The sequence below is a fragment of the Nyctibius grandis genome, chromosome 5 (assembly GCF_013368605.1).
Source record: "Nyctibius grandis isolate bNycGra1 chromosome 5, bNycGra1.pri, whole genome shotgun sequence".
NCBI lineage: Eukaryota > Metazoa > Chordata > Aves > Nyctibiiformes > Nyctibiidae > Nyctibius > Nyctibius grandis.
The window spans coordinates 33088726-33116353 of NC_090662.1; the positions used below are offsets into that span (position 1 = coordinate 33088726).

A 27628-nucleotide genomic window follows, 5' to 3' on the forward strand; every position below is an offset into this window, starting at 1 on the left:
ACCTCTCTCGACCTGCTAACCACACCCCTTCTACTACACCCCAGGATGCCATTGGCCTTCTTGGCCACAAGGGCACACTGCTGGCTCATGGTCATCCTGCTGTCCACTAGGACCCCCAGGTCCCTTTCCCCTACGCTGCTCTCCAACAGGTCTGCCCCCAACTTGTACTGGTACATGGGGTTGTTCTTGCCCAGATGCAGGACTCTACACTTGCCCTTGTTATATTTCATTAAATTTCTCCCCACCCAACTCTCCAGCCTGTCTAGGTCCCTCTGAATGGCTGCGCAGCCTTCCCGTGTGTCAGCCACTCCTCCCAGTTTTGTGTCATCAGCGAACTTGCTGACAGTGCACTCTATTCCCTCATCCAAGTCATTAATGAATATATTGAATAGTGCTGGTCCCAGTACCGACCCTTGAGGGACTCCGCTAGACACAGGCCTCCAACTGGACCTTATCTGGATCTACCTTATCTTTCAACTTTCAACTACCTTATCTTATCAACTGGACCAACTGGATCTACCTTATCTTTCAACAATATGTATTTTTATCTTTTCTTCATTTGCTTAGCAAGGTATAGAAACACCTGAACCTCTTGTCTGTAACCACTTGCTTGGAAAATTGGCTAAGAAAGGCAGTGGCGGTTATCCCCAAAGGCTAACTTTAGGATAAACTCTTTAGGGTGCATCTATGGTCGAAAAAGAGAAAGATAAAGGATTCTGTAGACAGTGATTCAGTAGGGTCCTAACCTCTGCCACCATTAACAGTAAGGGGAATCAAGGCTAAGTAGTTAGTGCCTAGAGTTAGCTGCAACACTCACATTCTTTGTTGTATTATTTTTGTGAAATTATGAAACCATATTCCTGAATGCTTTAATTGGATTTAGACTGTTGTGCCAGGTTGCACTGCTTATGCTTTGTTGTGGTGCTGCTAAAATAAAATACCAAATATTCGACCTTGTTAATTAATATGCAGTGAGCCACTGTGGAAATAGCTCTACATTTGGATTCTGCTGATTAACCTTATATAATTTGAATTATATACATGTTGCTAATTGTTTACGTTTTTAAAAACTTTCAAGATGTTATTTTTAATGTTTTGAATTGATCCTGCTTTCCAGGATATACAGCACTTATTTCCAAATTGAACAGGACACTGAAGTATTTCCCCAACTAGGAGAAATAATTATTGTATTGCTGTCCAAATGCCTCAGCTTTAATGAATTAAGGAATCTTAAAAATATAAACTGTTTCACAATAAGCCTTTTAATACTACTTTAGAACACCTGTGACATCACAAAAGTTTGTTGAATTTATTATGAATAATGAAAAAAGGGAGGAATGTATGACAGTAAGTGGGTTTGCTCATAAGCTAAAGGTTTTTAAGATTCTTTTCCTCAAAGCATAAATGATAACAATGGAAAATGTCTTTTTAGAAGTAATTTTACTTATTTGCTGTATCTTATGGGGAATAAAACAAATAAACAAATGAGGGTAAGTGCTTGCCCTTTCACGGCCATAAATTACTCATTGTTCAAAATTAGTTGAATTGTCAAAAGCGTAAGATTGCATACTGTTACTTGAAAAGTTATCTTCTTTAATATATTGCTGTATTCTCTTTACTTCACTCTCTTTTCTTGCTTGCTCTAGTTTGTCATTTGCAGCATTTCTGGCAAAGAAAAAGATGTTCTTTTTATTTTATTAGAGAACAGAAACTTCAAGACATATATTAGAGACCACTAAGCGGGGACAATATCAGTTTCTCATTGTCTTGCTGACTTTGATTGTCTGGTATTGATTTATACTGGCTTGCTTCTGTCTGTAAAAAATCCTGAGATATTTAACTAAATCCCACTTTGGCAATTAGAAGTTGTTATTGTAGCCACTTGAGAGTCATATGATTCCATCATGGCCACATGGTTGCAAAATCCACTCCCCGACCACCAAGTTTGATTGGATCTCTATCTGCTCTAAATGTGAAATGAGAGGGTGCTGCATGTACTGTACCTGCTGCATGGCTTTGTGGGATTTTTTTTTTAAACATATTATTAATGTTTGCAGATATTCTGGAAATTTATCTTTAATGCTTTTTTTCCTGCAGTTTCTACAAAAATATTTCAGGAAACTGTAGTAAACTTTGATCAGTCCTTGTTAGGCATATTGCAACTAGCTACGCATCAGCAGTTGATCGCCACCAGTTGCATATAAACTAGTGACGGTGGTATTAGGATTTCAATATTACATTACCACTTAAAGCAGCTTTGCTTTAAAAAGGGAAAGGATTCTCTCTTGCAGTTTAGGGGAAAAAAAAGCTTTTAACTTTGCATGAAGGTTTAAAATAAAAAAGAAAACATTAATGTTTGCTATAGTTCTTAATATAGAATCATAGAATGGTTTCAGTTGGAAGGGACCTTAAAGATCATCTAGTTCCAACCCCCCTGCCATGGGCAGGGACACCTTCCACCAGACGAGGTTGCTCAAAGCCCCATTCAATCTGGCCTTAAATGCTGCCAGGGAGGGGCCATCCACAACTTCTCTGGGCAACCTGTGCCAGTGTCTCACCACCCTCACAGTCAAGAATTTCTTCCTAATATCTGATTTACATCTACCCTCTTTCAGTTTAACACCATTGCCCCTTGTCCTGTCACTACCTGCCCTTGTAAAGAGTCCCTCTCCAGCTTTCCTGTAGGCCCCCTTCAGGTACTAGAAGGCTGCTAGAAGGTGTCCCTGGAGCCTTCTCTTCTCCTGGCTGAACAGCCCCAACTCTCTCAGCCTCTCTTCATAGGAGAGGTGCTCCAGCACTCTGATCATCTTTGTGGCCCTCCTCTGGACTCACTCCAACAGCTCCATGTCCTTCTTATGTTGGGGCCCCCAGAGCTGGACGCAGTACTCTAGGTGGGGTCTCACGAGAGCGGAGTAGAGGGCATTTCATAGTACTTTATGACTTAGCCACTGTAATAGCTACTGTTTCTTGCAGCTAGGTATAGACATGCAAGATGTGATATTCTAAATGTCTCTAAGAAAACATTTTCAATGGAACCTCTTTTTACACATAGACCTTCTTCATCATAAAAGTGATGAATCTGAATCCAGCAAATCTAATGAAACCGTGCTTTATTTTTAAAACTTAAAATTAGTTTGCAAGGGTGCATAATTCAACAACTTGGATAAAACCAATAGATTAGATAAAAGGAGAATCCAGTAATTTTTTTTTGTAATCCTAGCTTTAGTTTATATCTTAAGGAATGATATCCCTTAAGCCTTGTCTTTGCTTAATAGAAATCATGATTTTATTAGGGTCTCCAGGGACATTTAGAATTTCTGTGAAACTGAAGGTTTGTTTAGTCCAGAGAGACACAAAAGTTTCCAAGATTGTTCTTGGAGAAGTGATAGCTGAAGGTATTTAGTCATATTTTTCCCTGGACAGCAGATTACATCCAGTTCTTTTTTACTATGGATGCGATGATTCATGAACTCATGTGCTCCTGAATTTGTTGTTACATTTTCCTCTGTATAAGAGCAAAGTTATGTTCCCAATGAAGATACAAGCTGGTACAGGTATGACAGATATGTCAGCCAGAAAAGGAAGGTCAAAGAAAGCGTACCCCTCTTCGATAAGCAAGACTGACAAACTGGTACCAACAGATGAGGAGAAGCTGAGGTACTCAACAACTTTTTTTGCCTCAGTCTTCACTGGCAACCTCTGTTTGCACACCTCTCGAGTGGATGGACCTCAAGGCAGGGCCTGGGGGAGCAAAGTCCCTCCCACTGTAAGAGAAGATCCGGTTCATGACCACCTGAGGAATCTGAACATACATAAGTCTGTGGAACCTGACGAGATGCATCCCAGAGCCCTCAGGGAACTGGCTGAGGTAGTTGCCAAGCCACTGTCCATTATATTTGAAAAGTCGTGGCAGTCAAGTCCCTGGTGACTGGAAAAAGGGAAACATTGCACCCATTTTTAAAAAGGATTGAAAGGAGGACCCCAGGAACTACCGACCTGTCAGACTCCCCTCTGTGCCTGGGAAGATCATGGAACAGATCCTTCTAGAAGCTATGCTCAGTCACATGGAGGACAGGGAGCTGATTTGAGACAGTCAGCATGGCTTCACCAAGGGTAAGTCTTGCCTGAACAACCTAGTGGCCTTCTATGATGGAGTAACTACATCAGTAGACAAGAGAAGAACTATGGATGTCATCCATCTGGACTTCTGTAAGGCCTTTGACACGGTCCCCCACAACATCCTTTTCTCTAAACTGGAGAGATATGGATTTGATGGCTGGACTGTTCAGTGGATGAGGAACTGGTTGGATGGTCGCATTCAGAGGGTAGTGGTCAACGTCTCAATGTCCAAATGGAGATCAATGATAAGTGGTGTCCCTCAGGGATCCATATTGGGACCAGTACCAATCACCAGGGAGGTGACTCTGTCCCTCTACTCCACTCTGGTGAGACCCCAGCTGGAGTACTGCATCCAGCTCTGGAGTTCTCAGCACAGCAAAGACATGGACCTGTTGGAGAGGATCCAGAAGAGGACCACAAAAATTATCAGAGGGATGGAACACCTCTCCTGTGACACCTCTCCCATGAGGACAGGCCGAGACAGTTGGGGGTTGTTCAGCCTGGAGAAGAGAAGGCTTTGGGGAGACCTTATTGCAGCCTTTCAATACTTAAAGGGAGCTTAAAAGAAAGACGGGGACACACTTTTTAATAGGGCCTGTATTTCTAGGACAAAGAGTAATAGTTTTAAACTACAAGAGGGTAGATTTAGACTAGATATAAGGAAGAAATGTTTTACAATGAGGATGGTGAAACACTGGAACACGTTGCCCAGAGAGGCGGTAGACGCCTCATCCTTGGAAACTTTCAAGGTCAGGTTGGACAGGGCTTTGAGCAACCTGATCTTGTTGAAGGCGTCCCTGCTTATTGTAGTGAGGGTGGACTAGATGACTTTTAAAGGTCCCTTCCAACCCAAACCATTCTATGATTCTATGTTTCTGTGATTCTATGACAACATGAAAGTGGGTGACATGGAGGTACATAGGATGCAATTTGTCAGGCTGAGGTTTGTTGAGTCTAGAGATGCCAGTCATCTTTACTCTAAGAAATTGGTCTTTATAGACTGATTATTACAACGTATTAAAAAGGATCAAAAATAAAAACGGTCAGGCACAAGTAAGCTGTAGATTACATGCCTTTTGCAGCAAAAGTAACGTTAAATAGAGAAAAAGTGAAGGTAACTTCTACTTAGTTCTTGGTATTTGTGAAATAGGAAGTGCAATTTAATTTGCAGATGGAACAGCATTTCCAAATTATCCTAAAATTCGTGCCTGCTTGAAGAGATGAGTAGCCTGTTAAACAGAGAACTCCCTGGTGCATGAGACATGATAGCTGCCTTGCTGTGCAGTCTACTCTTTGCAAAAAGTTGAGGCTTCTCCAGCTGAGGAACTCTGAGGATCTGCACTGGGTCCTCTGGACAGTGCCAGCATTTCTACAGTCTTTAGTGTCTTAGCTCTCACTACTCTTGTAAAAATGTTACGACTTCTGTACATATCAAGGTTAGTAACCTATTAGATGGAATTTTTTTTTTTGAGGGGGGTGAATTTTAGGGTATGTTGATGACTTAGTAAAAAAATAGTAAATCACCTGAAAATCTGAGGCTACTTTTAGTACATGTTGGTACAAGCCTTTCTTTGACCTTCAGGTGGAAAGGCTACAGTATTCTAGGAACTGTATCTTCGTCATTTGTTCCCATTAGCTGTAAAAGTCTTAATTGTTGGTCTGCTTGATCACTTGTTGTTTTCATAGAAATAGTGTCCTGATCCTTTTCAACCTGGCTTAACATCTCTTTCTGAAGGCTTATTTCTCAAGATAATTTTCAAGTTGAACTTTCATTTTTGCCTTGGGCAAGCTATGATGGTACCAAGTGACTACTTCTCAGATGATTCAGTTTTCCTTACTTCAGTCTACTTCTAAGGAGAGTAGTGACTCTTGCAAAATAACATACTCAGCCAGTGTGGATTCTTCTATAATTCACAGAACAGTATAAAGTGCAAGAAGAGTATGTCAAGGACACTTCATTTCAGAGAAAATATTCATGCACTACCTGCAGAAACAGAGTTCCAGCATAAATCTTTAAGTATAACCACTTCTTTATTTCTCATTTTTTTGTGTTTTTTTCTATTTCAAACTGAAAATAGAAACCTCTAGTTTACTTAAACCTAACAAATATTGTGAAAAATGAAACTTATAGTCCCTATTAGCTTAATATAACCACACACAACAATTATAACTATAAATGACCACAAGCATTACACGTTAATTAACCTGGAGTAAAACTAGGCTCCATTGTCAACTAGGAAGTTGACAGTGACTTTATCATGTATCTTAAAATGAAATAAAAGTATACCTTTATTAGCCATGCTTTTTTTTTTTTTCATAAAAAAATCAGCCATTTCTTATGTTGGAACAGTTCTTGATGAATTTTGTATATGATACTTTTTTGCTTTCTGTGTACTCTGGCACATAAAATCAGTATGTAGGCTGGACACATATAATCCTCTAAAAGCAGACAAAACCTGAACTTTCCCTGGCATACCAGCTTCTGATATTTTCCAGCAATTTTTTCTGCATCTCACGATTGCACCTCTGGCAGTGAATCCTCAATATGTTTTTATTCTTCACTGGGTGCAGATTGCTTGGGCTTCACACAAAAGATCCAATCTTAAACTACTTTTAGATGAAGTTCTTTTGACTGTGAGTAGTATAGAGTGACCGACTCATTTCAGATGTGGTCCCATAGAGAAAACATGGCATATCTACTGCACTGGAAGTAGAATCTAAAAAAGAAAACCTGGGAACTGAGGTTAAATTGACAATTTTTAAAAAAGAGAAAATTGAGTGATTTAATGATAGCCAAGAATTCTTTGTTTTTAATGTGTTATGTTTTAATTCTCAAATTTTTAATCTAGCCTTGCATCACTGATTTTTTTTTTAAATTTATTTTTTTGATGGCAGCATGTTGCAATGGTTAGAACAGAGGCACTATACAACAATGCCTTTGTGATGGCTGAGATGAGGTGATTTCTTCCACTGAGCTCAGCAGCTTCCTGAGCAAAGCATTTTAAAGTAACAAAACTAGATATAACAAATGTGTTATTTAGACAGGTTCTGCTACTTTTTATCTGACTACCCCAAGGGACTTTGGCTTTACTATTCTCATATTCTCTCACTCCCAGAGCTGTCATGTAGTATAACGGTATTTAAAGAATTGCATTTGGAAACTGATTCTAATCAAGGTCACTAAGATTTCAAACCGCATAACCTATGCTTAGTAATCCACCTGCATTTATTACTGCTTTCCTTTAGCATTGCAGTGTAAAAAGAAGGACTTCTGAGAATTTCCTGAGAAAAAAACACCACAAATTATTTATGAAACTGGGAAAAGCAATATCAGTTACCGTATACTGGTCCTGGGCCAGGGAAGTCCAAAGGGAGCTTTGCCGTTGTCCTCTCTAAATTTAATATCAAGTCATTTAGGAAGCTAATTTAACGTCAGATGATGTCTTGCATTTATTTCGAGCATATCATTTGAACAGATGGATTTTAATGGAGAACATTACATGATTTTTAAGTCAATATAAAAGCCCAGATTCTTTTAATCTAATTGTAAGCCTTGAACAGAGACACCCAAATTAATAGCATAGTTGCCTAGCCTCCCTCTACAGTCAATGGAGAGAAATGGGGAAGACTGATACAGCTTACTACAGGCAAGATCCTCTCTTTGCACTGGTTGTCTACAGAGTTTAGCATGGTTTTCAGTTTAGGCTATTGAGTTAGGTGGGAGAATCCAAGCTTGCAGAATTTCTCACAGGATTTCAAGAGCATGTTGAGAGAGGGTCTACTAACCAAACAATTCAATCAGTCTTCATTTAACCTCAAGTCTTATACCTAGATGTTTTCTCAAACTCAGTTTTCTAACTTTAATTTCCTAAATTTAATATGTATTTTAAGCTTCTCCAAACAATGTTAATGCCTTGATCAGTAGTCACTGCTCTCTCACATTTGTGTTTTGGACATCAGAGCACTTCAGCACAAAGTATTAATTGCCAAGTTAAATCAGTCTTTTTCTTCTGTCTCACTTCAGGACTTGAATTATGTTAATTTGGGGCTATCAAAGACCCTAAGGTATTTGATTTATTATGCCTCCAGCATGTAAGCAACTCTTTTTTGGGGTCAGAGAGATGTTCATGTGGGCAATCTCTCTAAAGAAGGCAAGATTGCAGCATGTATTCCAAATACAGAGAAATTACTTAAAATTGTTCTCTTGTGATTGCCAGAGAACTTTTCCTGTGTAAAACCAAGTATGCTTGAATTAGGAAAAAAATACAACATTATAAGCCAAGAATAATAGAAACAAAAATCTTTGAATCTCTCTCTTCATCCACCCAAGGAGCTCTGAATAGGGCCTGCATATGATTCCTTTTGTGGGTATTTTTCCATATGTTTCAGTAGACATTGGATCATACCAATAGGGTTAAATCCAGTGTCCATTGAAACAAATGCAATTACATCCCTTAAATCTAATAAGGCCTGTGTCAGGCTTCTAAATTTTACAGCAGTCTGCACTATATTCTAATAGCTGTCTGAATCTAATGCCTGTAAGGCAATTGGTTGCTAACTACTCATATCTTGTCTTATATAAATGGACAGGAGATTCAGAAATTTCAGAGGGAACAAGTGCTCCTCCTTGTTTGCATAAGACTTTGTTCTGGTAGATAAACAAGTTGTCTAAACAAATCCCTCAGGTTATCAACATTTCAATGCTGAAAAGAATTTTTAGTAGCATTCACATTTCTGTGATAGAAATCAAAATATTTGAGGGGGATTTTTTTTTTCCTTGGAAAACCTAGAATTCCACTAAATATTTTCCTCCTTTTTTTTCTCCTATGAATAGGAGTATGTTTACCTAGCACTTCAGTAAGTACCATGAAAAACAGTGCCTGTGTACTCATGACATTTATAAATCTCATGTACTTGCTGCAAACTCTCATGTTTCTCAGATAAGTCATGATAAGCTGTGGTATTGTTACATTATATGCCTATTGGAAATAATAGTCCTCATCAAATCAAAATGCAGTGCAATACTAGACTGTCATCTACTTATGTCGGAGTAATAATACTGTTAAGCCTTACTGCTCACACTGCTCTGTAAATTAATAGTTGAAACCAGTAAGATTCAAGAGGTGAAGTTTGACATATGCATATTTTACAGTTTCCATAAATCTGGGTTGTGTTTTTTTTTTAATCTCTCATTTTCCAGAGGAAATGGAATAAATCTTAGGGTCAGATTCAGGTGTCCTTATACATGAAGAATAGCACTGGTTTACAGGAACAGTGCTCTCAAATTTACTGCAACTAGCTTTCAAATAAGTTACTAATCAGTTTGAGGAAAGGTTCCAGACTCCAGACGATGTTCAAATTACATCTGAAACTAAGACATTAAAAAATTCACAGCTCGGGTTGGCTTTTTATATGCAACATGTAGCATTATTTATAAAGAACAGAGATATATATTATTGGCTCTGGGTATCTTTGTTTTCTCTAGGAAACACCAATGGCAAGAATTAGTCTCTTAAAAAGCCTTAAACATTATAACCATAATCAAAAAATTATGAAAAAAATACCAGGTTTTAATTTTTATTTTTCTATCACTGTCCCTGGTTTGTTTAACAAAGATACTCTTGTTTTTATTTTGACATTTAATAGTCATTTGTTTTATTGTCATCTAATTGACTTTCTGTAGAATAACAAATAAATGTTATTAACAAAAATAATTTTGAGGTTTTTGTTAGCAAGCACATTTTTAAATACTCTGTGCTTCAAGTGTCTTATTTATGTAAAAGGACACTTCATGTTTCTGAATATCTATTTTAAAGAAAGTTTTTATACTACACTGTAAAGGCTGAGTTTTCAGAATCTTTACTGTAAGCCTTGCCATTCTCTTAAAATAGCAAAACAAAACCAAAACTCACACCAAAGCTTTCCCTATGGGTGAGGTGTCATGAGAAACTTGTTGACTCCTGACTGATACAATGTGACACACTCCAAATCCAAAAAGGATTTTACACAGAAATGCCATAGCTCATCATGTTAGTGTCTCCATCAAACAGAAAAATTAAGGCTTCATGAGCATGTTGGTTATCTTTTCTGTTCAATTTATGTCTCTCTTACATTATAACAGTGGCATTTGATAATGGAGAAGTTCGAGGACACAAACTCAGTAATGATTTTCTAGTGTTCAGGTGGATGATGTCAATGTGTCATGAACTAGGAGGGAAAAGGAAGGGAAAAGTACTTGTGATGGCAGAAATTTTAATTTACTTTTTCAAGAGAATAACAAAAATGTCAGTATTTAGTGATCAACACGGCCATGTATCAAGCATAAAATTATCTGACAGGCTGTCACCTGAGCACTATTTCTGACATGGCCTTAAGATCCAATCATAACTTATTTATAAGCGATCATTTTTAATTACTTACAAATAGTTCTAATGAGCATGTTTCAGAATTTTGATATTTTAAATCCTTTTCAAAAAAACCCATGAAATAGGGATTAATTTTGACATGGTTCTAAGTAAGAAATCTCAAATGATGATCATCAAATAGGCTCAACCTTGTTTGAGTAGCAGCAACAAATTTGGTTAAAGATGCAATTTGACATAATAGGGATTCTGCTTTCTTAGTAGCTTCATGTCTATGACACTCAACAAAAGGAACATTTTACATGTGTTTTGTATTTATGTAAATGAGTATGTACAATGTACTAAAGAATGGTAAGTGGAGACTGAACTTTTTATTGATTGTCATAGCTTTGAGAAGATGTTGACTTTTAAAAGAATGTCTCCATTTCTGTATCTGTATATTTTGATGTACACCGTGTCTAGCATTTTCATCAGCTCAAGGGCTTGGTTTAGCATTTTCAGAAATGAGTATTAGTGATTCAGAAATGTTGATAGCAATGCCATAGTACAGGGAAGTAAGAACGCTAAATAAACAGAGAGTCATAGGGGCTGGGCAAGAGTAAGTTTTACTTAGTAGAAATTATAACCTCAACATTTGAAAACCAGAGAAGCATTAAAGCTTCTTTAAGCACTAAAGCTAATAACTGAGGCCAGCTGAAATATTATCCCTGAGAGTAAACCACATTTATCGTTTTCTGTTTTCTGATATATTTTCTGGATAGTTACTATAGCATATACAATATCTGTTTTACAAATTTCGTGTTTATTTCATCTCTCTTTTGAGGAGAATCTCAAGTTCTCTTTAAAAACCCTTTCTCTTTATGATTGAAAGGATGACCATAGCAATTTGCTTTCATTACAATCAGAGAGGTGAGATGGCGTTCCTGAATCTAGATGAGGTTTAAAAAAGCAACAAGGGAGATAGGACATGCCCCATTAATCTAAATCAAGGTCTAATCTAGGGTGGTGTTCTGTGACCAGAGAACTAAACATTTGTTCAGATGCCACAGAATTTAGCTTATTTGTTGGAGAATTCACCTTTTCGCTGAACTTGGAAATTTATCTGTCTTGGAAATTATTTCTGAATCCCTTGTCATCCACATTCTGCGCGTGATTATGCTTTGCTCTCCAGCCTTCCTCATAAAAGAATGTTTGAGGATTTATAGTGGATCCCCTTCCTATTGTATAATGGAGCTAGGCAGTAGAGAATGTGGGAAAGGGAGCTGGGTGCTGCTGTGCCCAGCAGTGGAGGAAGGTTGGTGGGATCTTCTGCCTGGGGAATGCTACTAGCCAGCACCTAGGAAGCCTTGAAGATGAATAATTGAGCCAGGTGGAGGTTCCCCTCTTTCTTGGCACACACATGGGAAGAGTAATAGGACTGACAGAATGGCATCAGAGGAGAAGTCACTCAGGAGTTGTAGCCAGACTTACCAGAGAGTAAAGCATCAGGATCCTATCCAGATGAGATTTGTACATAAAAAGCTCCTTACACAAATGTGTACTAGAGAGCTTTGCAATAGCTGTGAGTTAATTTCTGCAGAGATCTAGCAGACACTATGAAGAAAGGTGATGTAAAGTATTCTGAGATTGCAGAGAGCGCTGCCTTGCTGTAGAACATAGCAGGTGCTGCATTGGACTCTGCTGTTGCAATGGATGCTAAAGGTTATTCTTGCTCAATGTTAAGTTTGAAGCTCTTGCTCTCTTACTTAATGTATTAGTACTAATTGGGAATGTTTTTCAGTTGCAGCTAATGCTCACTGAATTTATATCATTACTGAACTTTGGGGAGGAAGTCTTCTAATTTCAGGATGCAGGTTGTTCAAGCAACTCTAAACTCACATCCAAAGTTTTGGTGCTATCTACATCTTCCTTTTTTTTTTCCATCTTGAGAATCTGGCCCTGCATTTGTTCACTTTTCATAATAACCACACTTTCCCTTATCATTAGATCCTAACTTCCATCTTCTTACTCGCTGTGTTTAGAGTATTGTGATTTTGACTCAGTATATGTGTTTGACTCACGATATGTGTTTGACTCACGGTTAAAATCACATCCTCATATCTAGAAACATGGAGTGTGGCAGCCTCCAGTTTGAGATTGATTCACTCTTCAAATGGCTTAATGGTGCATACCACCAGATGGTGAGAATTCTGAGGACAAGGCAGCTTCAGGTTGACCTCTGGCTGTATGTGACTCCAGACAGAATGAAACCTTAGGTCACTGCAGGAAATTTGGAATAAAGCATGGAAGCCTTTCTTTGCAGGTTTGGGGGTGGGTTTTGTCTGTTCAAGAATAATAAACATTAGACTAAGTGAACAAGAAAATACACAAAATATTTTGGAAACAAGAATGTAGAGTTCTTACCAAGCTCAGACTGGGTTGCTTAAGCTGTGCCGTAGTGGGAGAACAAAGATGCTACAGGGAGGCTGCCAGATCTCCATTGTAAAGCAATTGTAACGGCCATCTTTCCATCACCTTTACCTATACCTGACAGAAATTTAGTACTCTAAAGCAAGATAGAAGATGAACTATTCATAATGGTCTCGTTAAAATATGGATAACTTTTTTCATCTGCTTTGAGTGCTAAGAACCTGAAGCAGACAACTCAGTAAACATACAGAACTATATTTTCTCCAGAGCAGACTGATGAAAATGTATCAGATTGTGCTGTCTGCACATTTCACTGCTGCTGTCTCCTCAGCTAATTTCAGAGACAGTACTTGGATCTCCAGGCATTGTAGCAATGGAGATGGATACACAGTCTGCTGCTGATCAAAAATGTGATTTCTGTCCCCCAGAACACTGAGGTACAAAATAAATGTTGGATTTGCAGCATATTTTGAATGAGACTGTGTTATAAAGGTAAGCACTTAAAAGGAATTTTAATTATGTTGATTTTCTTACTGGAAGTGAGAGAGCTCTGTGTAATGAATTAGTTTTAGTGGTGTTAAGTTTTAACATCTAGACATTTCAGATCCTAAATGTGTTAATCCTTTTCCTGTACTGATGACCTGTCAGTCCTGTGTGGTTATATCTTGCTAAAACAGCCTAATAGCTACATATAATCTGAAAAATTGAGTAATTTAAAGAGTTAATAAATCTGGATCATCAGATCACTGGAAATTGTATTGCTTTTATTTTATTTTACATAATTTTAATAATGTGCTCAAGTGTTTTACTTGAATATTTAAAGTTCAGGACATGCTTTGCTGAACTATGGCTTGACTACAACTGTGAGAGGATATTTTATTAAATATGCAGGCAACAGTCTTCCACTACTTTCTTGCTCATGCTATATAGCTTAAGAGCAAGCCTTAATATTCCCTTGAGATAAATATAGCTCTTGATGGTAAAGTAGTGGTTTAAATCTAGTTACTGTATTGGGCTAATGAGGAAGGTAACTTTTTATCTTGAAAGGATGCAGTCTGTGACTCAGTTATTTGGTTTGTAGTGTCCTCTCTTGTTATATAAGGATAAAGTAAAGAAGGCTAGAGAGCAAGGGGAAAACAGAAAGAAATGGTAAGTATATGCCAAGAAGAATAACAAAGGTCTTGAAGAGAGCAACGGGAGAACTGGCTGTCTACAAACTGTTTTTCCTGTGTCCTAGTGAATCTGGGATATTTATATGCCTTTGGAAGATATAGCACAGGACCTTCTGAATGAGGAGGCACAGTGGCCTGTAGAGGTTTCCTGGGACATCTCAAATGTCAGAAGGTACCTCTGTTTAGGGCAATTAACTGGATCTCTAATATAATGGTCAGGAAGCTCCTGTCCTTCATGGTTTTTCTGATGCCCCCATAATGAAGAGGAGCTGCATCACCCTGACTACTGGTCCCCTGCTCCTCCTCTGGATCAGTCTACCTGGGCTGCCAGGTGCGCAGGCCAGGCCTGGTGACTTGATCCATCATAGTCACTTCTCTGTAAAATTGCCTTCTCCATAAGCATGCACACTTCGTCACTGAGGGAGTTTTCTGTGGAGAATTAAACAATCATCTCACATGTGAGAAGTGCCATCCTTGTAGACTCAGGATTGCATAGAACTGCAACAGTATTTGATTAAGGATATGAATCTTATTATACTTCTGATTTATTTCTGTAAAGCTTTTTTCCTCAGCAAAACATGTTATGCCATTATCAGGAGTGAACTAAAAAAAATGTGAATATGAAGAGGATTAGTTATGTAGGATGTAGAAAGTATATACTTAAGTATATAGTGTCAATTATTTAATCGTAAGTGTCAATTATTTAATCGTAATTTCTGTTACAAAGTGAAAAGGTAGCTATATGATTTGAATTATACCAAGAAGCCTTGTATTTTGACAAATGTCACAGTGTCATAAAACCACAGAATGCTAAATAATAGTAAGATTGAGTAGGGGAAAAAAGAATGTTTTGGAGGTAGTTTTTTCCAAGTAAAATAAAAGCTGGGTTTAGTACATTTAATCTTTTCTCCATAGTTTTAACAAAAATACAGAATAAATCAGATAAAGACATCAGAGGAAGTATTTAAGCATTCTAAAATTCATAGCTATTATTATAGCTATGAGGGGGAGAAAAATCTTTGTATGTATTTAAAGTATTTATGTGGCTTTTTTTCCAGTAGATCAGCTTGGGGAGATTACGTATACACAATTATCGTGATGAAATTTACCATTTTAAATGAGCTCTAGCCATCCTCACACAAAGACCTCTATTAAAAAGTCTTTTATAATTTTAATAACATATCATGCAGCTATTTAATGACATTTTGATATCCTAGCTGCTCATTGAATATTTACTCCCCATTGCTTTTCATAGCTCATATTGCCAACAGCATGTTTTCTTAAGTCAAACTGTTTCTGTATGCCATTTTAGAAGAAAATATAAGCAAACCTCACAGTAGGATTTTTTGAAATATTTAGTTAAGTGGAATAGTCTGCTGAACAGTTGTCTTTTTAAGGTAGGAGAAAAATCAAAATAATTTTATTAACAGTGTTTCAACAACCTCATTTGTATCAGACTAAAACTATTGAGAAGTGTGATAGAAAACAGAGCAGCTGTGAGCAGGCTGACAGATCTATTTGCTGAACATACAAGCTATTGTCACTGAGAATTTCTGAACAGTTCTCCTAGCTTTAGAAAAGGCTTGCTTTGCCCAGTAACAGTTTTAATATCGTAAGGTGTTGTACCATTTTGTTTTAATTAAGAGGTGTTTTCTCACCTATTCCCTTGAATTAACTTTTCTGGCTACTGCTGGCCTTCTTTACTTTGTCTTTTTTTTTTTTTTTAACCTCAGCATTTGGTAATTACTGTAATGTGATCTTGACTGACTGCCAGGTATCTGCCAAGTAAAATCCAAGGTAATGAACTTTCCCAAACATCTGGGGTCTGCTGCTCCCAATGCTGTCCCATCACAGCGCTCACTGATGAAGCCGCTCAAGCTGGAGCTGCTCCTAACAGAGCAGACGAGGCAGCAGCAGGATGGGATGTTCTCCATGACATGCCTTAGTGTCGACACTTTTCTAAGTTCATAACTAGCCCTGATTTTTGACCTATGAGATCAAGGACTTTTCTGAGCTTTTGCAAAGAGTATGAAGAATATAAATTAGATGCAAGAGGTAACTAGTATGTGTTTTTTTTCACATCGCTTGTCTTGAAGAAGAATTTGAGTGTAGCTAGAGATTGAAGCCTGCTGTTTCCTTTTGACAGTAGGGCTCCTTCCTTTCCTTTTACTTAACCTGAGTGAGTCTGAAATGTCATCTCTCCCAGCTTGCGTGCATATGATCCCTGGCATAGTCATACTTCTGGAAATTTGGTGGAATTTGATCTGTCGTCTTAGCTTGTTTGTTGAGCTTTGCAATACTAGCCACTCCTTATTAGGGCCTGCTTTATCTGTGACTGTGTGGTGGAAGCAGAGCAGGAATATGCCAGGGCTCTCCCTCGTACAGCACAGAGTGTCACAGTAAATCTCTGTGGCCAGAGCAGTGCTGGGACACCTCTGTCCTGCTCTCCTGGAAGCACAGAGCACTGCAGAGAAGGATTGATGGAGCACAGGGCATGGTTCTGTCTGCTCGAGCACTAGCCTGCAGGGATGAGTTGGGTCTGCAGAGGAGCGGTGCAGTAAGAGGACGAGTGCAGCCCCTGGGTAGTGTGTGAGCTCTCGGAGCCACTCTGTGATTCCTTCCCTTGGACTCATTGTGCTGTACTACTGCATTTGCCAAAGCTTTAGAATGAAACTCTAAACTAATGACATGCAACGGAACAAAACCAGAAATCATCTTCATTTGTAATGTACAGCATTTCTGTATGGTGTCCTAAGTATTCAGTCAAGAAAGACAATGCACATAATCAATATCAATGTAGTAAGCTGAAAAATGTCACTAATCTTGACATTCTTCTGACTCTGTTGGCACTGACACAATACGTTGCTGAACAGGAATTCACATTGAAGGCTTTTATGTATTCCTGAATAATTAATATGCATAGATTTGGGATATAGCTAATGCTTTCTAGGTGAAGATAATGAATGTGTTTTAATAATTGTTTCCTGCCACTTGATTTATCAATTCTTAAAATATTGAATTGCAAATATATTACTACTTTTTAACGTAGGGCTCTTTCATGAAAGCTATTAGTACGTTTTGTTCTTCTGTTGGTTTACGTTGAGAATCCTATTTAGTCTAGGTATTTTGTGCATCACCCAGTGAAATATTAAAAAGCTTTTAACTATGAAACAATTTTTATGTATATGCAGCCTGCAAAGCACATCATACTGTGCACTGAGCAATTTCTTTCACCATTTTTATTACTAGAAATCTAAAATAAATAATAGATTGGTTTGTAAATCTTTTTGTAGACCTATTTAGCATAATGGTTCTGTTAATCATAAGCAAGAAAGAATAATTTCTAAGAATGCTATACTTACTGCAGATAAAAGAGTAGTAGTGCTGTGTTATATGCTAACCCCTATTTTAAAAAGATGTCTTTAGAAAACACGGAAGAGGAAACTGGGAAGGAGTGAAGAAGTTAATAAGCTATAGTGTCCCTTTCAATAATATATCCTTGACAATTCCAATAAAATGCATTGAGATAGAATTAAGCTCACAGAATACTTGTACCAAGCCTGTTACTGTGTTTAATTTAGTCAATGGCATTGACAGTTGATTTCTTCATGAACTGAATAAAAAATAGACTACTTTATACTGAATTCCTTTAAATCTGCACTATTGTGAATGTAAATTATGGTTCAATGTTAACTAGTCTCTGTCTACACATCTAACTGTAGAAAAATCTCATATGTGAAATATATTCTATTTTCAGTGACCATTTCCTTCCTTTACCTCTTTTGTAATTTCAGGTTTAACATAGGCATGTAGACATGATAGAACAAACGAGAATGAAACCAGTTATTTTGATATTTAGTACATTACATTTTTTCAATTCAGCCAATAACCTGAGCTTTTATTACAATTCAGTGACTGTGCTCACCTCTTCTGATACAAATAGCTTAAATTACAAAACCATGTTGGACTGGAACAGTCACAATTGTTATACTAATTTCAGACAGCTACTTTATGCTAACATGCAAATTTTATTCATTCTGGGAATTATCCATTGCATTTGAAATATATTTGTGATTATGTCTGTGCACATATGTGTAGTATATGTGCATCTCTTTGAGGGTCTATTTCACTGTTTAAAACTTTCTTAAAATAAAACAATTGTCATTTATATATTTTCAGATTTTTTTGTAATATATTTTCTATCTAAATGAACACTTCTGAATTTGATAACTTTAATAAGGACCTTTACTGATTATACAGTAGCTTTGTGAAAGAAAACACATACGGGATGTTTTATCTGTAGCTGGAGCTGCTGCTTCAGCTATCAAACTAATGGAACCGTAATGGAACACTTACTAACAAAACTAATGGGCTGCATTCTTTTCTTTGTCACTAGATCTGTACGGCTCCATTAGGTCTGATTTGTTCAGGGACGAGAGGAAAGAATGATGAAGACACTAATATTTTGCTATGTGGTTGAAAGGCATCTATCACTTTTTTTTATATTCATGAGCTAGTTAGCATCTTGTTATGCCAGCCTTCAGTAAGATGATATAAGTTGAAGAACATCTATTGTGGTATGGTTTTATTTACAAAACAATCTATTGATTCTCATCTTTGTGTTATTCTTACATTCATAAAAGAAGGAGGGCAAGGATATTTGTTTCTTCTGCCTTTGTTCATTATCCCAGATACTTCTACTAAAGGAAGTGGCTTCTCTGGGAGTTTACTGTAATCCACAGGATTTTATTTTTTATTGAGCCTTTTTCCTTCTACTGCACTTGACAGTAGTTGTTTCAAAGTTCAGCCATGTACAGAAAATGAAATGTAATAGCAATCATGTTTACTTTCTATTAAAGTATGGATTTTTTGAAGACACTAATTTACTGGAAGAATTCTCTGTGAGACCATTTTACACCTACAATCTAATATCAAACCCCAGTGCAACAACCTTTCTTAAAGACAAGCAATCTAGTTTGACACAGATAGCTATCCCACACTGTATATTTTTGTTAGTATTATAGCTGAAACACTGCATTGTTGCCTAAGTGTTTCTGTCCTGAGGTTTTCTTTGAGATTTTGGGGGCTGAAATATTCTGGAACTTTTTTCTCTCCTTTTTCACTAGCCTGATTCCTTTACACACAGTTTTCAACCTCCACGCAAATTTGGCATTGCCAATCTTCTAGAATTTCAGTATAGTCAAACTACAGCTAGTTGTCTAATAGGATATAGGTAGCAGGACTATGAACTACTAGATCTGGAAAATTTCATTAAAGCTATATGTCTGCTCAAATGGTATTATCTATAAATCATCCAGGATTTCTCCATATTAGAGGATTTTTCACCTAATGTGTATTGGCACCTTTCAAAACCTCTGTGGGCAGTAGAAAGTATCCAGCCAGCAAAATATAGTCTGAATAGACCTCTACTGCTACAGAATTACTCCCCACCTCCCCCAATGACTTTGTGTTATGAAACAGAAAATTTGGGAAGAAAATTTTGAATATAGCTGATGTTCCATAGTGTTGAGCGTGTGAAAGGCTGTATATACAGGTTCTTTGCTAACCTGCACGTGAACAAAAAATATGTGATGGAATATATTACTTCAAAGAATAGAAAGCAAATTTTGAAACCCTGTGATTGTTTGTATTTTTTATCTCTTTTTGCTTTGAAAGAATTTTATTTTTTTTCTCTTCGCATGTTTGTCATTGGCTATGGCATTTGGAAAGCCTGTGCAATATTGCTAGAATATAACTCAGCTTAAGAGACTAAAGCAAAAGTGACTCTTCAAAACCAGAGGCTGACATATGCCTTTAAAATGGTGATTTTCCAGCTGTTGATGAAATTTCTCAAGTACACAGGGTATAATCTGTGGCATTTGTAATTTAGTTCTGTTTCTAGTTAGGTAGCTGTTATTGTTCTGTTCCAGTGGTATTTTAGAGTATTTGCAAAATTTAAATATTTATTAATGAGACCACGAGACAAAATACAAATTAATATTGAAATTTTTCTAGTCTTAAACATCGTGGAAAAAGATAATTTTTCAGATAGTATTTTTTAGTATTTCTTCTTCAGAAGAAGTATATTTTATTGAAGTATTTATTCAAGTACATCTTCAGAGAGGATCGTTGTGTTGATCCAATGTTAAGGATTACTGCTCTGCTTTATTGTTATCTTCCTGTAACCTTTGCTTATTATTATCTTCTGTGACCGATTTAGATATTCCCAGATTTCTTATGTTATTTTATACTTTGTAATATGATTATTGCAGGACCTTGTGTCACAAAGATGTAAATGTTTCATGTATATTTCATATTTTTAATTAAATAACTAAGTTAAATTTCACAATCCCCCAAAATCAAAATACATTGTAAGAAAATAATAAAATAGTCTATTTAATTTTCTTTTTTCTGATTTTGAATGTATTTTTTTGGAAGCAGAAGAAACAGTGAAATCAAAATGGGTTTATTAAGATTTCATCAGAATCATCATTTTTGTTTAGGAAAAATAAGAAAAATACTGAGTGAGGGAAAAAAAAGATATTTTTTCTGTAGTTTGCACCACTTAACGAGAGTTTATGTAGTTTCAATTAGAAAACCAGCAGTAATGTAATGTTACAGTCAAAACTTTGTTGTGATCAAAAAGGTGAACACACCTGATACAGAAAGCCACCAATTCATGGTTAGTTGCATTAAAATTGTAACTCTTTACTGTATTTTACTTAGAATATTAATATGGTTAGTCCAATTGCAATGATATTACCATTCATACTCCAAATTATCAAATTAATACATAACAAGTTTCAGTAAAAGTATAGTTTAAAAATGTCACACAAACACTTCCAAGTATCTACCATTTTCTCAGTGTTTATGCTGCCCCTTTAGGTCTTGAGGTTGGCAGCACCCGCCCTCCTCAAAAAGAAGGGAAAAGGGGGGTTTAGTGAGCTGTTCGCATCCTGAATTCTTCACCAGGAGAACTGTGATGTTGACAGTTTCTTCTTCCTCACTCTCAGTTCCATCTGGGGCTAATTTAATACATTTTCTAGCATATTTTTTTGCCTTGTTTTTTCTTCATTGATTGGCAACACCACTTCTTATCTGCATTTATTATATATTTTGTTTTACATATATTAGTATATTTCTTGTTCTTCTGAACTTTTTTTTCTCTCTGTTAGCCTTAAAATCTTTTTGTCCAACTCCCCAGCTAGTTTTTTTTTCATGACCATTGCTAAGTTGCTTGTAGGCCTGCAGTCTTTATTATTGCATTTCTATAGTCATGTAAAACACACCATTAAAGTCATGCATATTTCATTAAACACAGAGTAATTACTTTTTTACTGTATGTGTGAAAACTTTGATTGTACCACAAGATTGTGCAAATATAAACAAATATAAGCTAATAAGCAAAACTGTAACAAATTAGGCAATAGTCACATGATCATTAGAAAAATTGTTGCAGCTAAACAAGTTAAATCAGAACTCCAGCAAGGCAAGGAAAGTTCAGACAAAGCCTGAGAAATTAATCTTGAGGCCTTGGAGAGCTGGTACAAGGTCTACAGCTTCTTACTAGGAATGGCAATACTGGCTTACAGGGCTATAATAACACGTGAACAAACATTCTGGTATTGTTTTTTGTCTCTTTGTCTTATTATTACTTCTAATTAGCAAATTGACTAGTTAAGAAGTCTAGCTTTAAAAAAGGTTGTAAAGGCCTGAGTTATTTGGTTCTGAATTGCTGTTTCTCTGGTTATATTCAGTGGTGCTGTACTTTCTTGTTTTAATATTGTTCCAGAATTAGAAATCTGGACTGTTTAAGCTAGAGAAAAATCACCAAAGGTTCAAGGAAAAAAGAAGCAAAGAGACATCTGTGAGCAGTGTACCTAACATAAATTGAACTCGCAACTAGGAGCAATAATACCTGAATTTAGCAGGTTGGGTAGACTTTACATATCCTAAGAAAGCCAAGAACAGCCTTGTTAGGGTAGCACCCTTATCTGGACTTTTCCTTTTCTTGAAATCTGAACTGAAGACCTGGATTTCTGTAGAAATTTTGGTGTGCACCGCTGCATGCTACATTTATGCAGGATTCTTGCACAGTCTGAATGCTGTTTTTACCACTGTGATTTTTAGAAAAGGCGTCATGGAAAGAGACAGTGAAGATGTCAAATGGCAGACAAGAAGAAGTGGAGAGTACAGTCTATAAATCAATGCATATTTTAAAATGACTTATTTTGGAACTGGGAGAAGTGATAGTAATACAAGTCTCTATACTAATAAAGGTGCATTTATCCCAACCTGTTAGGACAGAATGAGCAAGATGATAGTTGTAAATACCACTGCTGATAGCACTATCGAGCTTAGGCTTATCTTTCCCTAATGCAGTGTCAAAACTAATCAGTCTCCATACAACTAACATACTAACAACAAGCAGACTCTGAGGAAATATGCTTTTATCACAGTAACAGTGTCAGAACAGTATTATTCATTCAAGACTTATTTTGCAGATAAAATTGCTGTGTTAACAGAATGACTTCTCAGTTGTGCAATTAAATATTCAAAGATTTAAAAAAAAAATAGAATTAATGCCTGAACAGCTCAGGTTAGGGAGAATAATATGGATTCAATTCAACATGGAGTCTGTTGTTGCCACAGCAAGAATAATAGATAGATCATAATATAGAAATAAAAATCAGTGATTTAGATTGCTGGCATCTCTTACTCATATCTGTATCATATCTGTAAATGAAATATGTTCCTCAAAGAATTTCAGTGTTTCAAGGGAGTAAACTTATTTGCTTAAGTAAAGAGAGTAAATAATGTCTGTAAGGGAACTGATTAATCTCTTTTTTTAATAGATTATTTCAGTATTTCACTGTTGCAACAGAAAGTGTGGCCTCTCAGTTCACCCTTTGTCCATATCTAACCTTGATGCGGGTAAACCCATTAACAAGGACAGGTTATTTTCTGTGAACAATTCTGTTCTTCCTCAGTGAAATTCATGGCTGCTGTGGTAACTGCAGAATAATAATAGGCAATGGACAAAAGTTATTAAGGTTGTTTGCAGAAGTCAAACATCAAAGTGCTTTTAAAGTGAACCTTTAAGTTATTATAAAAGAAGCCTTATAGCATCAGTGTCATTTGTTGTTTAGTAAAGACTTCCATAACCCAACAATACCTGTTTTTCCTTTTTAACACTAGTCATGTTGTCCTGTAAATCAGGTTTATAGGAAGGATATTTCTTTATTAGTTTCAAGTCAGATGATGGTCAGTAGAAGTAATCCTCTGGGCAAAATTATTCCCAGCCTCAGCTTCAAACAAGTTTTGATTCGTTTATTATATTCTCAGTTTGTGTGCAGACCTCCTACTGACATCAGTAACAAGAGATGCACTGAGAAGAACACAGAGCTTTGAAAATGAGATGTTATTTGTGTTTGAGAAGAGTATTTTAACATTTTTCTCCGTACTAATGCTGTCACATTTTATATGCAGTAGTGGGGTTCGCTGTGGTTTTATATTTTGGAACCAGCCTATAATGTGTGTGCCATCATGCTGTATACTCAGGGAACAAATCCCCATGGTAATATTACATTTGCAGACTGCTTTATGGGATCATTAAGATATCAGATATTGTGAATTCCATAAATATCCAACAAACTACACAGAAGTACGTCAAGACTTAAAAAAATGTAGTTAAATCCTGTCAAAAAGGAGTTGTCACTTAGCAGCCTGTCTTTTGCTTAAATGTAGGAAAAAAACCTGCAATGGATCTGAGAAACAAGTGATCCCTGCAAGGGATCAAGCAAATGAAATATGATGCTGGACTGCAATTTCAGTGATCTACTTCAGATTCTTTTATATATTGCGGGTTATTAAGTAACCAAATTATATTCAAGTAATTCAGCACCCGCTTCATCAAGCTACAGAATATGGAATTAGATATAGACCACTTCAGCTTCACTGATTTGATTATGTAGTAGAGAGAGACTGGTGAATATACATTAATCCTATGAAATTAAATCAAGAAAATTAGCTGAAGGTATTCCTAGGGGCCTATTTGGTGTCTATTTGCATAAAATGCTGAATTACCTGCTTACTGAAATAACTATTTTTTTTGTGATGAGAAATGGAATGGATCTGAAGAACTGAGTTTACTTAAAAATTTAAGCAGGAATGTACAGGTTCAAACCAGAAATCCATTTAACTCCTGGCTCTGACAACAGCCAATACCAGATCATTAGAGCATAAGAACAAAACAAGTATATAATGTTTCCCTCAGTGTTTCACAGTGTGGAGTATAGAGACTACACTGTTACTTTATTTATGTTCAATTGTGTATGATGGACTTTGCTTCTATTATTATTTTCTGAACCTGTTTGTTATTCTTTTCTGGTGTCTTCAGTATCCTGCATAATACATACAAGTATGATGTAATCATACACACTCTGAAGAAGCATTTCCTTTTTCTAGGCTTTAAAAATTCTTTAAGATAATGTCATCTGATGTTTCCTCATTCCTGTGAGAAATGATGACATAATAGGCAAATAAAGCTTATGCATTCTTTATCCATGCTATTCATAATTTTATAAGCTTCTGCCCCTGTTGTCACTTTAAGAGTCTTAATTATTTCATCTTTTCACATATAGAGACATTGCAGTATTTCTAACCATGTTTTGGTCCTGTTTGTAACTTTCCCTTGGCACTGGATACTTTATAGTTGGTGGGAACCTCATTATTGTCTCCCCAAGTCTACACAAGTAATTTAAGATGCAGAAGTCTATCCTGTAGGCTTTTCAAATTAAATGAGATTAACTCCATACCAAATTAGTTAATTTCAATGTTAAGTATGGACACTGTAAGCCTGTCTTGTTATCTTAATCTGAAAATGTGACTGTTCTATTGTCAGTTATTCTTAGTCTAGCCATTTCATACTATATTTGAAGAGAGCCTTGTTTGTAATTTTCTTAACGTTTTCTAAGCAATTCAGTGTTCTAAACTATACCACCTATGAGTGATTCATTTTTAAGGAATATCAGCATTGACTTCTATTTTGATTTATTGAAGTAAAATGTTAGTGAAGTAAAATTATTGAAGTAAAACAATAATAACTAATAAGATGATAAAAAATGTTTACAAAACATATGAATGAAGTGTAAGTAGTCCTAGAACTTAAAAAAATATTCCATCTGTAAGTGTGTTTCAAATAATTCAATCAGAAATACATTTTAATCCTCGGGGAAATATTTACAGTTCACAGAAATTTCCATTTTTGGTTGGAGACCAGATGGAATTTTGAAGGATAGTGATGAATAGAAAGCACAGCACGTTTAGAAAAGCCACTATCCTCATGTGATTAGTGTACATAGCTCAAGTCTGAGACACAGGTTCTGTTTAACTTATTCAGAATAGATACTTGAACTTTTTTCTGCCATACCCAGAATAAGTAATCACCAAAAGCTTTCAGTGGACTATAGAATGCCTCACCTGTTTTGACCAGCTGTTTTTCTTGAACCTGAATAAACATTCCTAGTTCATGTTTGTTACAGCCAGTGCATTTCAGCAAGCTGTTTTGAGTTCCATGAAATGTTATCAAAAACAACCCCTGTCACTGAAGCAATTTTTCTTTTCCTCTCATTACATGCATGAGACACTCCTTATGTATGCAAAGTTCTCAGCTTTGTGTTCTCTCATTGCTCTAACAAATCATCATGTGCTTTGTATTTTCCACATTTTATTTTATTTGCAGTATTTAATAATCTCTCTGGTTTATATTTTGGTTACAGGTTTCTCTTGGACTTCTACATGCTCGAGCTACTCATATCCTTTGGCCTCCGCAACGCTGGCAGAAGTTACAGCCAGCGTTACCTCCGGAGCGCAAACCACTCCAGAGAGAGCAAGAGTGATCTAAATGTTCAGATGGAAAAACACTGAAGTGAAGTTTAACCAGGAAGAGTTGCAGTGGTTGTATGATCACCCATAAGATCTTTGCCAAGTATGCTTTAACATCAGTTACCATATCAGCAAATACGTGTGACATCTTCATGTTAAAATGCCACCTTAAGTATAACTTTTTTTGGGTTTTGTTTGTTTTCTTGTTTGGTGGTTTTTTAGAATCTCAAACAGTAGTGCACTGCGCTTTATTTTGGTTTGAAATAATCGGTTGTAGAAGGTTTGAATGTTCAGTTTTTCTGGGAGCAGTAAAATGCTTGATTTGTTATGTCTATACCTGTGCTTCTCTGGATAAGAAATTATTACAACCTTTAATAAAATATTTTAATCTTTTACATTCAGCTTGTTCCTTTAGTAACTGAACAGATCCTCTATTATTGTCATTGACTGCATATGAAAAGAAAATTAACACACAATATGCTTTGAATTGTCCTATAATTTCTAATACTGAAGAATTGGTACATCTGTAGCTGAAAAGTTAGTCATATATGTCATTAATTTTATTCAAAAAGCTAATGAGTTTTTTTCTTTTAATGCCGCTTGTGTTTATTATTAAACTTAGTACATGTTACTTATTTTTAATTTCTCTTTCAGGAGTGTCTGACATAAACATTCCTTGTATATCTTGCTGAAGGAGATTTCAATCAAAATATACAAATTATATTGCAGTATCCAAAGGCAATGTTTCATTCATTTCTCAAGTATGGTAAATCATTGTTAGTACTGATTGCCACATTTCTTTGAAAATATGTAATTAAGATTATAAATACAATTAGTACTATAAATATATAATTAATATTACAAATACACTCTGTGAATATTCAGTAAAGCTTCTGCACACATCATAAGTGAAAAGAACTTGAAAAATGACACATTTTCAGCTGCAGATTAATATGAGCCATCTTATTTTCATATTTATTGAATTTTACTTCAGACAGGATGGTATCTTAAAAATTTAACAAATCACACAAAAGATCTTTAAACATTTCATCTAAAATCATGCAATTATCAGAACTTCTGACAAGTTCTGATGAAAATAAGTCTATAGCTCTTTGAAGACACACATCTGTGTATCAGTTAGATGATAGGTTCAATCACCATGAGAACTCTCTGTTACTGTCTAACTTTCTTCTTAAATCCTCCAGCTCTGTAGACTCTCTGAACACTTTACTCTCTACATCTGCCATAATCTTTCTTTGTTCCAAAAAGCTGTTTCATAGGTCTCTGACCTCATCTTAGTTAAAACTAATGCAGTTTGTTTGGGTGTTAATTACAGTAAATTCACAATTGTTTTGATTGTCATAGGGTGATTGAAAGCAGTAGTTTACAAGCTTTTTTTTTTCAAATTAATTAAGAAAACTGAAATTTCAAGAAATTTACTGCAATCGTAATTACTTTTGGTGACAAAGATACAAACACACATCCATGAAAGGAGAAAGAAAGAGACAAACATAAAAAGAAGCGGAACAAAATCAGATCAGATCAGCATTATTTCTCTCGGTTGTTCAGGTCTTCATTTCCCTTCTTTCCACTAGTTCAGTCCCTCCCTTCTCCTCATCTTGAGTAACAACTGGGCAGAAGTTCTTACATATGATGACAAGCTGGAAAATTTGGTTAGCT

General features: G+C 36.1%; 1 protein-coding gene across 4 annotated transcripts in view; it reads left to right on the forward strand.

Annotated features, from left to right (window-relative positions):
* The window catches only part of IMMP2L (inner mitochondrial membrane peptidase subunit 2), a 525164-nt gene extending 498821 nt beyond the window's left edge, over positions 1-26343 (forward strand). For all 4 annotated transcript variants that reach the window (XM_068401508.1, XM_068401509.1, XM_068401510.1 and 1 more), the window contains one exon: positions 25843-26343. In XM_068401508.1, coding sequence (XP_068257609.1) covers positions 25843-25990 — 148 coding nt within the window. In that variant the 3' untranslated portion in view covers positions 25991-26343. The remainder of the gene's footprint in view (positions 1-25842) is intronic.
* Positions 26344-27628: the final 1285 nt, after the last annotated feature.